This window comes from Cinclus cinclus, chromosome 7, assembly GCF_963662255.1.
Source record: "Cinclus cinclus chromosome 7, bCinCin1.1, whole genome shotgun sequence".
In the NCBI taxonomy this organism is placed as follows: domain Eukaryota; kingdom Metazoa; phylum Chordata; class Aves; order Passeriformes; family Cinclidae; genus Cinclus; species Cinclus cinclus.
Window position 1 is genome coordinate 2,819,958 of NC_085052.1, and position 14,144 is coordinate 2,834,101.

At 42.4% G+C, this 14,144-nt stretch overlaps 1 protein-coding gene across 1 annotated transcript in view; it reads left to right on the forward strand.

The window, feature by feature from the left end:
* Positions 1 to 14,144, forward strand: part of ADAM12 (ADAM metallopeptidase domain 12) — a 170,263-nt gene that overhangs the window by 115,741 nt on the left and 40,378 nt on the right. Inside the window, exons 9-11 of the mRNA XM_062496601.1 lie at positions 956 to 1,125; positions 2,316 to 2,400; positions 7,194 to 7,342. Of these exons, the coding sequence (XP_062352585.1) occupies positions 956 to 1,125; positions 2,316 to 2,400; positions 7,194 to 7,342 (404 nt within the window). The remainder of the gene's footprint in view (positions 1 to 955; positions 1,126 to 2,315; positions 2,401 to 7,193; positions 7,343 to 14,144) is intronic.

A 14,144-nucleotide genomic window follows, 5' to 3' on the forward strand; every position in this document is an offset into this window, starting at 1 on the left:
GTCCTCTAGAGTGCTTTTTGAACAAATTAGAGTTTATTTTTATTGGGTTATATGGCCAGAAAATATTAGGGCCCTAGAAGTGAAATTATAACTGAGAGAGTCTTAATTTATCTGAGAACTTATGAAGTGATACTTCAAGGGCAGTAGCTCAAGGAGAAGCATTCCTGATTAAAAACAAGCTGCTGAAGACACCTCTACCTCATCCATAATTGTCTTGCTGACTTATTGCCAGAGGACAGGTGTTTATATGTTACCTGCTCAAAATTAATTTTGCATATTGTAATATATTTTTTGTTTCATGCTTAATTTATGCTCAGCAAATGCTGGTGTTATGCAAATGACTGGAATGCACAGAAACAAGACAAAGATCTACTGGGTGTTTTCCTCAGCCTGTCAGGCAAATCTGGACTTGATCAATCCTTGACTCCTTCCTCACATTACTCTCACATTGGAGTTGTTGTCGTGGCTCTGCTGATGTTGCTCTGGTTCCCCTCTGGCAGCAAAATGACATTTGCTGTTGGGGGAAGAGATAAAATTACTTGGTTTTATCTGCTCTGTGCAAGACTTGATGACCCTTGCTCATTTTCAGCTATTATTGTGAACCACAACCATAGCACAGCACAGCTCCTCTCCCTCTGGAATTGGATCTGTGCAATCCAGGGTGGGGCAGCCCTGGCAGAGTCATCTACCATGGCCAGGAGTTCATTCAGAACTTGGGTAGGACAGGGAGAAACAGGAAATCCTGGATCTCTTTTAATGCCTTGTGGGTATTGAGTTGGGTCAGAGCTGTTTTCTGGGAGTCTTGGGAATATTTTGTCTGAGTCGTGTCAGGTGTTCTGTCATGAAGAAGGAATTGTTTTAATCTCTTCAAGAAAGGTTCGTTATGGTTTTATTGAAAAATTCTAATCCCACATGATTTTTAGACACATATTTCCTGCTTTTCTCTTCTCCTTAGTTCTACAGGCCACTAAATATCCGAGTGGCCCTGGTGGGAGTGGAAGTGTGGAATGACATGGATAAGTGCTCCATCTCCCAAGACCCTTTCACCAGTCTGCATGAGTTTCTGGACTGGAGAAAGCTCAAGCTCCTACCTCGGAAAGCCCATGACAATGCACAGCTGATCAGGTAGGCTTGACTCTGGATTTGATAACCTCCAGGATTTTGGGGATTTTGAGGATTTTTGGGATTTCAGCATAGCTGTACTGAGTCCTCCCCCAGCTGCTAAGCTGTTGGAATGAACATCTGTGCTCCTGAGGGCTTGCCTTTGCCCCTGCAAACATCAAACCCAAAACCACTCTGCAGGGCCCTTCAGCAGATGCTCCAGGTGAGTTTCCTTTCCCAGCCCCGTCCTGAGTACAGCTCGTGTTGGAATTGTTGTAAGGTTGTAGGTTGTAAGCAGCTGCTGCGCACTCAGGGCATGAATTTACAACCAGTTTAAACTGGCCTCAGTCTAAATTGTCACTGGAAAAGACAGTCCTGCTCTGACCCTAATGTGAAGCCTATTTCTTAATGAAAAGACCTCAGCATGCTTTAAAATGCTGTCTAGTTTAGACAATACATTTGCATTCATGATTTAAAAATTTGACCATAAACATATTTTACCCTGCTGCTTTTTCTTAGAATAAAGTAATTGAGTAAAGATCCTTGCCAACCCCAACCGATCTATGGTTCTGTGCAAGTAAAAGCACTCTTATAAAAGGCAAGAGAAACACCTCTTTCTTGAATAGGTATTATTTTGATCAATTGACCATTCTTTATACTGAGCAGATAAACACACCTGACATCTCAGTAATTAAAAGGAGTTATTTACTTCTTACATTACTTGAATAAGAATAAATTGAGCCTTTCCAAACCGTCCCTCCTGAGATATTTGATGGCTCTATATGTATAATAACACTTTGGTTGAAATTATTGCATTCAAAGCTGTGTATCATCACAAGTAGCACATAAACTTCTCCCTGCATTACAATAACCCTTCTTTGAGTTAGAGATGTTCTTTTTATGCTTGTACTTCTGTTCCCAACTTCAGTCAGCAGAAATAAAGAAAGAGAAGAAGGGTCCTGTTGCAGCAGTAAAAACAAAGGAGGGTGATTCAGTGGGGGTGATCCAATGGATGTTCCAAGAGCTGGGACACCGTGCTTCAGTTCAGCTGAGTCAGCACAGCCCATCTGGGCTTTCCATTGCTTTAGGCCTGCAAATGTGAGGAGCAGAAACGGGGTCTTTGTTTGGGATTGGCAGAAGTACAAAAGTGGGAAGAGCAGGGAGGTGTCTTGGCACTGACCGGTGACTCTGTGTCTCCTCTCTCCCTCCTGCAGCGGGGTGTACTTCCAGGGGACAACCATTGGCATGGCTCCCATCATGAGCATGTGCACAGCAGAGCAGTCTGGAGGGGTCGTCATGGTAAGTGGGGCAAGCCCAGCACTCAGACTGCCCCAGCTGGGGTGACACCATATCAGGCTCTGCAGTCCTGGGTCCTGAGACACAGGGTCAGCCCCACTCATCCCACTTTCATCTCTCTGTTCTTTATATCCCTCTTCAGATTGCTTGTAAATGATAGTTTCCATAGTGAAAAAAAAACAAAACAAAACAAAATACTGCATTAAAATATAGCAGGGCCTCTTAGCAAGCAGTTTATGCCTCTAATTGTTATTGAATCAGGTGCTGTGGTGCTGTGAAGGAAGAGAACCAGAAGATATATTTGTTATACACTTGGGTATAATTGTGTTACAGGCATCAGCAGTCTATCCTGAATCTTTTATTATATTGATTTTATTCTGTATTTATAGAGTTTCCTGTGTTAGGCCTTATTTTCCATCTTTGCAGCAGTGCTTTTATTGCATGGCCAGACGGCAAGAACAAACAATGGCAGCATTTATTCCACCTGAGTCTCTCCCAGGGTATTACTGTTGTTAGATGCAAGACATGGTAAGCACACAAGCCAACACCTTGTCCAATTTCTGGAAGGAGTTCTGATGCATTTTCTTTTTTTTTTTTTTTTTTTTGTTTTAATTTAAATTTTACAGTGTTTTGTGCTAAGATAGGGGGAAGAAGCTTTAAAACAGAGCCATTGAATCACATAATTTGGGAAAAGTTGTGTCAAAGTTGTAGAAAAGACAAAGGTTTCAGGCTCTAGGTAGCTTGAGAAGCTGAATCTGTAACTGCTGTCTGTAACAATTATTCACTGGGTACCTGGGGGAGAGGTACGAAAGGAAAAGGAGGGGAAAAAAAAGGAAGAAAGAGCTGTAAGAGTCTCCCAGTGCATCCCCGAATCTTGGTGAAGGCACAGATGGGGCAGACAGCCCCACTTTACCCATTTCACTCTCAGCCCTGCAGTCCCTGCTTTGGCTTTATCAGAGATGCCCCTAATGATGACTTTTTTGTCCTTTTAATTTTTAGCAGAAGATTTAAAACACTCCACAGTATAATTTAGTGCCAAGTCAGTTCTCTTCACTCTGGAAACTGTCATTTTAAAGAGAAATAATTACAAATAGTTCATTCCAGTAACAAGAAAACAAGAATCAGCATTTCTTTAGAATGTTCTCATAGAGAGGGGACTGATTTATATGTCCAGGAGAAACCCATTTATTCTGTGGATGAATCCTGGGCCAGGCTGAAGCTTCTGTTGTGAAGGGGAGCAAGCACAGTGTTACCCAGAGACTCAGTGAAGTTAAGCTTTTGAAATTAATTTCCAAATTAATTTTTCAAATTAACTTGAAACCTTCACAGAATAACCAGAAATATTCTCCAGCTCTTTAAGCAAATCCTCAAAAAGGAGCCAAATCCAAATGAAGCAAACACTCACATCAAAACCCAAAAGTGAAGCTGTCCAACCATCCCCTGAGGTAGCAAAGGTTAATTCAGGCATAGACAAAACATATTTATATATCTTGGTATCTGTACCCTGGCATAGCTGCCAGGGCAGTGCTGGAGTCCCCATCCCTGGAGGGATTTAAAATCCACGTGGATGTGGCACTTGGGGACATGGGGCAGTGGTGGCCTTGGTGGTGCTGGAGAATGGTTGGATTCCAGGATTTTAGAGGTTTTTTCCAACCTAAAAGATTCCGTGATTCTATGAAAGAATGAGTCACTCTTAGCCTGGGAAGGCTCAGGTGTCTCAACACTGCAAATGAACATTTGGCCAACCTCATAATTCAGCCAATTTCTTACCCATCCCTCCCCCAGCACTCAACACCAAAAGCTTCCACAGGCTAAAACCTGTTCTGGAAGAAAGCACAATGAGAGACTGCCTAAGAAATGACATTTGAATACAAAATCTGGAGTGACTCTTGTCTGATGTGATTTTCCTGGTTCTTTTTGCAGTTAGTCAGCTTTACTTTATGGTCTAAATTCCTTTGTCATGCCTCCCTGGGAACCTCCCTGTCTCTTTTCTATAGGGCTGAGTTCTCTCAGTGGGTGACACCCTGTCTCCCATTAATTTTCAGAGAAACTCAAAGCAGGGAGAGCAGCCATGTGAGTGTGACAAGCTTTAACAAGACCTTTACCATTTCATTTCCCTGTGAAGTTTCTCTAGTGTCATAGAAAAACCAAAGAGAAGTTGACATTAAAGCAAGTCTTTGACGTGATTCAGTCTTCATTCTTCTGTTTCCAAAGGTTGCCCACTGAATGCATGGATTTAAAAGTCAAATATTTCTGAGAGAACAGAAAAGTGAATTTTATCTGGGCAGATAGCGATAGGGCAGGGGAGAATGGTTTTAAACTTACAGAAGAGAGATTTAGATTAGATATTAGGTGGAAATTGTTCCCTGTGAGGGGGGGAGGCCCTGGCACAGGGTGCCAAGGGAAGCTGTGGATCCCTGGAAGTGTCCAAGGGCAGCTTGGACAGGGCTTGGAGCCACCTGGGGTAGTGGAAGGTGGGGACTGGATGATTTTTGAGCTCCTTTCCAATTCAAACCATTCTGTGACTCCGTGGACAGAGTGAACACACGCTGGAAGTACCAGGAGCAGGGCATTTGCCTGTTGGAGCTGTAGGTGACAGTATTTAATTATTAGGACTTGATTTAAATCCCAGTGGAATGAAGCAGAATTCAGCTGAAAGCAGCTGCATGTTTTGTGCAACAGCTTATAATGTCTTAACAGTAGATGGCTGCTTATTCAGTGGTTGTGAAATGTGTTTGGTAATGACTTTTACTGCTCAAGTTAACTTTGAAAGACCCTGGTGGAATAAATCAAAGTCACATTGCTATTCATTTCTTTAGTCCATGTGATACTTAAACAGTCTCAGTATCAAATGGAACATGTCACTGTTTGTTTTGATAATCTTCATTTATGCTGTCTTCAAATAACCTCTTTTGCTGAGGCATCACATTCCTCCTTTTAAAAACCCTCTCTAGAAGCTGATAAAATTGCATTCCAAGAGGATCTGAGCAAGTAATAAGAACCGCATGGGCTGGAATATTTGTTTGCCTATTCAAGTCCCAAATTACACTTCACATCATTTATTGCTCTACTTCTGGAGTGGACTGTGTGAATCCTTGCTTTTAGTTTTAGTTGACAGCTTCAGAGTATTCAGAGAAATATAATCACTGCTCAGTAAGTGCAGGAGATACTGGAAAAATAAAGTCTGAGCTCAATTTGTGTGTCTGTAGCTCAATGAGTAGTTTCTGTCTTGACCAGATGGCCTGAATTTCAAGGCATCATCCAATGAGTCAGTGGTAAATTATATGGAATTATTTAGCTGTTTTCTTAATCTTCAGCCCTGCAATTTTTTTCCCATTTCACTGAGAGGTTTCTGCTCTTTTTATGACATCAGGTTCAATTACACTGAATTTTCTAACTATTCCATCAATTACTGTGTGCACAAAGATAAATCTATCTGTATCAGACCAGTATCTAGATAAGATATCTCATTACATGGGTGTTGTACAGGACAAACTGCACACAAACTGGGTGTCACAATATTTTTATATAAAGATTTTAAAATTCAGGATTTTTTTTTTGTTTTGTTTTTAAAGAGACATTTTGTGAAAAGACAGAAAATTTTTGAGTTTATTCCAGTTTCTGAAGAAGCAATTTCGTGTGTTCAGAATGACTGTATTCTCTTCTTGATTTAGCTTGCTGTTTGAGAAATTATTTACTAAAAATATTAGCCTAAGCAGATGAGAGAAGAAACTCTTAAATCTACCCCAAGTCATGTATTAAGGCCTCCATTAGTACATAGATAATGTTTTAGACAGTTTTACCTTTCACTTCCTTTCAGTCTGGAGTTTGGCTTAGATTATGCTGAAAGAGTTATTTAAAGTGAATATATTCATGCATGCTTCTGGAGCAGGCAGCTGTACACGATAATTCCATTTACTGACTGATAAATAGTGGATCATGCATTTATATTACATGTTTATGCCTTCAGGGAAAGCTTTCTTACAAGTGTAGTGGATTTTTTTTATCCTGAAGGAAAATGATCAGTGTGGAAAGGTCTCTTACTTGTGGTTAAGCCAAAACATCATTCTGATCTGTAATCAAATCATGCAGTGAATTTCTCAGGGATGGTTGTCCTAAAAATCAGCATTTAAACATGGATTAATGTCAAAATTTCAAACTGACACTTTCAACATTTACAGTATTCATAGGTTAATAAGAGGCTATGGAAGATTTTGGCTTGCTTTGGCCTTTCATTTTCAAAAGGAGATTTTTAAAGGTTCTTGGTTTTTCTTGCCAAGGCTTGTGAAATCTTGGACACTCTGATATTAAAGAAGCAGTCTGAAGCAAATTCAATAGACTGAGTGAAATCTCTTGCTGCATTTTTAATTTGCCTCCTGACATGAAGGATCTTCTCACTTCTCCCTCACCACACTCATCCTCACCCATAAATTGCTGCCCTTTCCAACACTCCATGTCTGGTGACCTCCCTCTGCCACTGCTGGGACTTGGGAGTTTGGGGGATTTCTTGAGCTGCAGAATTTTAAGCCCCACGAAAGAGATGTTCACAGCTGCTCAGTGGTTTCAAATATCTGATGGGGAAACTGGGTGGCCAGAAAGGCTGTCCTGAAATTCCCACTCTGCCCTATACATGGATGAATTTAAAATTGCGTTTATTTAACAACAGAGTAACTTCAGCTGCTAAACTTATAAAACATTTCAAAGGACAGGCAATAGGACCTCAGAGGGGATCATGTGCCTTGACTTGGGTTTATATGCTGAATTGACTGGTTCTCTTGTGAACTTTTGTTTTGAAGGATCACTCAGAAAACCCTCTGGGTGCAGCAGTGACGCTGGCTCATGAGCTGGGGCACAATTTTGGGATGAATCATGACACGCTGGAGAGGGGCTGCAACTGCAAAGCATCCACTGAAAAAGGGGGCTGCATCATGAACCCCTCCACTGGGTAAGTGCCAGGCTGAGACTGGCAAGCTACACAAGCTACAGCTACCATGGGACAGCTGTGGTTTCATTTTGTGCCTCGCAAACACCGAAACGTAAAAGAGAAAAGATTTTTCAGCCCCTGTCCAATCTTGTTGCAGTTGTCCTCCTCAAGTTGAAAAAGTTAAATGTTATCAGAGCACAACGTGTACTGTTGCACCTTTCTGTTTCCAGGTTAACAGTGTGAAAGACAAAAATGCTGTAAGCATAAACTGGTGATTTTATGTAAGCTTAAACTGGTTAATTTAAAAAAACAATCCACAACCAAACAAACTGCTTTGCAAGTGTTAAATCAGAATTTTACCTTCTCTCATCTTGCCAACTGAGCATCAGTCACAATAGGAAATGAGCCAAGACTGGGATGAGTGGGTAGGAAAGTCAGTAATGCAGGAAATGCACTTTTGGAGTCTCTGAAAACTCTTTGTCTAGTGCAGAGCAGGTTTTTAGTTTTGCACAAACTTTTGGTGTAAGTGTGGAGCACTTTTAGCACGTGAGAAAATTAAATCTGCAAGGTCAGTGGGATTAAGGCTGTTCTGTGTGCAGAGGGAAACCTTCCAAGAAAAGAGATTAGAAACGTGGGAAATATAAACCAGTGAACCTGTGGTCACTTCTGTGTGTGCAGGGCCAGGAGCTGGACTCGATGGTCCTAGTGGGTCCCTCCCAGCTCAGGATATTCCCTGGTTCCCTGTCAGTACTGAAGGGTGGCTCTGCTGATGGCAAAGGCTCTGTGCCTTTGGGCACAGACAAGAGTGTTTTTTTAGGCACTGAAGCTTCAGGCACCCTGGGCAGAATGAGCTGTCACTGCCTGCAGGGATGTATTTTAAATTCCTGTTGAAACAGAAGGATGTGAGGAATGAGTTCTCCATGTTCGGAGGAGGACTGAAAGGATTAAATTGAAGTAAGATTTGCCAAAGCTCTCTGATGGTAAGACTGGGCCGGATGCTGGAATTAGGCTGCCTGTGACTGGAATCCAGTAAGAACCAGTGAGGCAAATACCCGCCAGCAGTGTAGGTACAGCTGGATGTGCCTTAGGACAAGAGCATGGCCTGGATATTCTCTGTGTCCCTTCCAGCTCCAGAGTTCACTCTGTATGCTTAAAGTTCATCTGTTGCTTAAAAACCTCTTCTGGGAATTGTGATCAGCTCTCCCTCTGCCTTTTCCAAGACTGCAAGTTTCTGGGAAAGAAGGGGAGCAATCTGGGAGAGGCCAGGGAGTGTTGGGCAGGGTTGTTCCCTGCTGGTCAGCCCAACAGCAGCCTTGGAGTTCCTTCAAAGGCAGAGCTGTCACCCTCCATCAGAGCAGAAATCAGGATTGTGGCCAGAGGCCAAGCACAGCAAGTAGAGAGACAAACCAAAGAGAGTTATGAGAAACATTTCTACAGTCTGGAAAAGAAAAAGAACTCCGTTCTTTTGAGACAATAGGTGGCAATTATCCCTGTGGAATTGCATCCTGCACAGGTCAGGGCTCCGTGCACACAGTGGGGACAGAGGGAAGTGGGAGAGGGCTCTGAGCTGAGCTGAGCTGAGCTGAGCTGAGCTGAGCTGAGCTGAGCTGAGCTGATGGTGAGCAGTGGGCAGGCAGGGCTGGGCTGGGAGCTCCTGAAGGAAGCATTGCAGCTTCTCTCAGCTCAGCTGAGTTACTGCCTCTGCATCCAGCTGCTCCACTTCGGAGTAAACACTGGGCTGCTCTCAGGACAGAAGTTTCTGGACGCTTTTTGAACTCATCTGGTGAGAGGGACATTAAATAGCTCCTTCTTCATTTTTCCTTCATGCTGGAGTCCTTTGAGTGTGTCTGATCCTGTGCTGGGTGCTGGATGTGCCAGTCCAGACACTGGGCTTGGGCTGGCTCAAGGCAAGGTCAGAGGCAGGCTGTGCTCACTCAGTGTTCCTCAGGATATGAAGAATTGAATATTCCATTCCTCAGGATATGAGGAATTGGATATCCCATTCCTCATCCCCTGGGGACAGCTCCCAGCACTCAGCTCCCCCACTGGGGTTTCTGTAGGTGGAAGGCTCTGCCCACCCCCAGCACCCCAAAGATTTGGGCGGGGGGAGTGAGCTCCACCTTGCAATGCCCTCTTCGGATTTTCACCAAACTCTGCATTCAGCTCGTGCCTGAAGAAGAGCTGTGGCCTTCACAGCCCTGGGCAGGCTGATTGTTTGCATTGATTCTTGATTTAGAAATGGAAGCTTTAACTTTGGCTTTATAGCCTTAGGCTTTATCTCGACACTGTGCTGTCAGTCTGTGATAAATATTCCTGGAGAACACTTCACGCCTTGAGCCAAGCTGCATCTCACCAATTTCAGACTAACACCTTGAATATTTAATTAGCCAACGTGTCTCACCAATAGCAACATTCCCTCAAGCACCATTATTGAAGGAACACGAAAAGTTTTCCTCTCTGGAAGTGCTTGTCTGTAAAGGGAAGGCCAAATGAATGTTCCCTATCTCAAATGAACTCTGTAAATAGCAAAAACATCAAGTCTAAGAGCGTCCCACGTCCATTTAGAGAGACAGCCTGCTCTCAGCGTACTCACTGCACTGACTCTGTGCTTTTCTAATTGGTTTGGAATAAAAACAATCTAGCTGAAGTTAGTGTAAAAAGCATGGAGAAGTCCTTATCTGATGTCTACAAAAAATAAGAAATGTCTAAGTTATACCAGAAAGGCCTCTGTGAATTTAACTTTGGAGTCATTGGTGTAGTCGTGTACAAAAGGGAATGTTTTAAGGCTCTTGACTTAAAAGGGATTTCATCAATTATTGTAATTTCTTTCAGTTCTTCTGTTTCAGTCTTTGAAGAGGTCTTGGAAATTATGTCTTGGTGGAAAAAACCTCTGGGGATCAGGGTGGAATTTAAACTCTGTTGGATCTATCCTTTAATCAGCTTCCTATAGTTATTATTCTTAAAAGATACCAGCAGGATGAGCAGCAGTTGTGTGTGAGCTACAAATGTCTAAAGACCTACTACTTTAGCAAAATGCATTTTTTATAACATGAAATTAATCACAAAACTCCACACATTTGTGTCAATACAGGACTTTTAGAAATTCAAATATCTGCTAAGAAAATCACAGAAATCATTCTGTAGAAACGGGGGTGGTTCCTATAAAAATACTATCAATTAGGAATGTTTAGTACTAAAATTAGTATTTAGTACTACAGAATATTAATACTTAAATATATTTAATATAGAAACTAATAATATTACTAAGGAGTGTTTAATACACATTCTCCCCTTTTTTATGCATCTCTAGCAATGATATTCCTCTAGTTTTTTGAGTTGTCTTGTACATGGACAATTCCAAGTGAAAAAGAAGGAATATTAGAAAGATTTGTGAGATCTTTTTACTGAGATCTCATTATCTGGAAATTAAGGGACCAGGCTGAGCCAGTGCTGCCGCTTCAGTATTCCACTTGTTTTCCAAATATCTCCCTAAAGTGTCCCCTCTTAGGAGTGAAAATATTCTTCCTGCCAGGTAGATAAATAGCAAAGAGTTCTGGTGCAGCCCAAGGCATTGGGCTGGGTTTATAACCTTGCAAATGTGAGCAGGATTTAGCACTGCAGGGCAAAATGCTGCCAATTAGCAGCACTTGTTTAATTTAATAATTTTGGAAATGCACTTTTTTTCATGTCCTTCTGCATCAAAATTGAGCACAGAGGCCTCCATGGGGTTTGAAGCCAGGTGAGCTCCCACTAAGAAGTTGAAATTCTGAGTTCAGATATGTTTGAGATTTTTTTTTTTGCCAGCCTTAAGGGAAGCAAAATTTTGATAGTAAATGTTCTCCCCTCCTGTAAACTCAAGGGTTGAGCTTCCCCTCACCCACTTTCCTGTGTCCCTGAGTGCTGTGCTCTTTTAGCTTCCCTGCAGGTGATCCACACAGGGAACTTGTCTGCAGGGAAGTGAACACGCTGGAAATTTGTTCTCTCCTTCTCACAGGGAGTGCTCCTCGATGCTTTTCCATTTCCTCTTGCTAGGTGAGGTTAATGAGAGCAGCAGTCCTCCAAGGATGGGCAGTTCCACCAAGCCCATTCAGATGCTGATCCTACAGTTGTTTTTTTTTCCCTTTGGCATGCCCATATCTGCAATAACAAAATCCTCTTTCACCGGCCCCTGGTGGAAGTGTTTTCTCTTTCTTCTTAGTTTCTCTTCTTTCATTTCTAGTTGCTGGGTCACCCCAGCCATGGCAGTGGAAATGGCTCCTGGGACAGAGCCATTTGTTCCATCTCTCCTTGTCTTCCACAAGCTGGTGGAAAATGGGGAAAGGGCTGCTTTGTGGTGTTCCCCTCCAACCCCCTTTGCACCTGGATATGGGGATGATGAAGATTTTACTCAGGTCTGTCCTACTGCCCTGTACCCCATTGCTTTCTCTATGCATTTATTATGAGATGGAGCACCTCACATGGATCTGGAAGGTTCTGCTCAAAGCCCATGATGGAGGAAAGATGAAATAAATGCAAAATCATTTAAAATACTCAGGAAAATACAAATGCTGTAAGGGCTATTGTTTCAGGACATGCAAGGACTGTAAGATATTCAAGAAGTGGAAAATCTGATGTGTGAGAGAGCATGGCTGTTGATATTTGCTTAACAAAGTTCTGAATGAAAGAACATCTCTTGGGAAACTTTGTTTTAATCTAGGCCCCTAGTAGACATGGCTTTCTTCTTTTCCAAGGGTTCCAAGGCATATTCTGATTTACATCCCTTGATGACACACAGGAAGGAGGAAGCAGCTTCTTTAGGATACCTCCCCACAAAACAGCTCCCCTTTGTCCTGGTCTTTCTGTGTGATCCTCCTTTTGAAAAGTCAAGAATTAATTGAACCCCTCTGCCTGCCTTTCCCCCACCCTGTTCTTATCTTGGATCTTGTGTTCCCCGTTTCCAATTTTCCCAGCTAGAATTTAAAGGCACTCTGTGTTTCTCTCTCACTCAGATTTTAAATTGAATTTACTCAGATAAATAAGACTGCAAGTGTTACAGGGAAGTGGAGCTTGGGCTGTGACACTGCTGGTGGAAATTCCTGTTTTGTGTAGAGATGAACATGAATTAAAAGAAAGGAGAAATTAGATCAATTTAACCTCTCAGCTATAGATTATTATTTTAGAGGATTTTTATGGAATGATGCCTCACGGGAAAAAAAGAACAGCTAATTTTGAGTAATTGCCTTTCAGTGCACAATTTCACTTTAATTATTGAGTTTTTTGAGGCAGGGTCTGGGGGAGGAGACCAATTAGGAACACAGAAAGAGCACAGAGTAGAAATCATACATGGAAAAATACGGGTTCATTTATTGTTGTAATTTGGAGAAGACATTTTTCTAACCAGTCCCAAAAAAGCCCTGCTGATATCAGTAAATTTTAAAGTAAAATTAAAACCTTTATGTTAGAATAAAGCAGGGAGACAATGGGAAGCTGCCTATTTGTGAATGAGAGTGAGAGCAAAGGTGATCTCTTAATACTCAGCTAAGTGACAGTCCCAAATTAAACTAATGACTCGAAATAAGCACTGCTGAGGAGAAATGGGGGAAAATTAACCATGGGAAGGACCATCAGGTGGGCTTCTTCCAGGTGCTACTGAAAAAGAGCCTCAGTACTTACTGGGTTTTAATTCCCTCCAGGAGCAATTAGATATTCTGCACTGAACACTGAGTACATCAGTAGTAATTAAGGTGAGATAAAATATTTAAGTGGAAACAGAGTGGTTTTTTTCCTGAGCAGTAGTACCAGATGTCTATGAGGAGCTCAAAGTGACACCAAGAGCTGCACAGGAGATTCAGCAAATGTGAACATTCCTGTTTGCCTCCCTGGGGATGAGCTGGGCCGTGGATCTGTTGTAGGAGTGGTCCAGGCATCCCTAGAGGAGCTTAGGAAACATTTGTTATCCAGGGGCCAATTCCTGTGCTGTGGGGTCTGGGAGAAGTTGTCCTTGAAAGGGAGCTCTGCTGCAAGTGATGAAGAGTTCATTTGATGCTTTGCTTTCATGTGTTAGCTTCAGTGGCCAAGGAGGGGTGCATCACACTTTATTTTGTGCTTTTTTAGAAATAAACTCCCATTTCTGCTGGCAAGGAAAAGCTGGTTTTATTGGCTCCTCTCTATTGACAGTCTCCGTGGTAGCAAATATATTATCAGAGACATCTAAAATAGCTATTCATTCGTTTTCTCTTCCTGCTCTCATTCCTATTTCATGCTTGTTCCATACTCTGGAAGGTCTTGCTGATTTTCCTGGTCTGATTCAATCTCCGCAGAAGATTTCTCTGGAGCTTGTGCTCAGTGCAAGGGCAGGGTTGCCAGAAGTTTTGGCATTCACGTGCAGGTGTTATTGCAGGAGTCCAGCATCTGAACACTCCTTCTTCCCTAAACTTCTGGGGTCCAAGGCCGCATCTGGAATGTTCCCCAGAGCCACTGAGGTGCCACAACCTGGATTAGTGAATATTCCTTAATTAGGTGTTAGGTCAGAGGTGTGTGAGTTGTATCTGTGTACAGGGTCTCTGTCCAAAACCATCTGATATTTCTGGTGGAAATAGGAGTTTGGGAAGAGAAATTGGTCTGTGCACCCAAACCCCAACGTGGTTTGCTCCTGTGCTCCAGTTTTGCTCCTACCTCTGGTGAACTGCAGCAGCATTTTTGGGAGCTATGTGAAAATCCAGGCAATGGTGATGCTTTAAGTTTTAGCATTTGCATTTCCCAGATTCTGTCCCACATTGGTGTGTGACTCTGAACTCCATACCGAGTGTTCCAAGTTCTCCTCACAGCTCAGCCACACAAAACA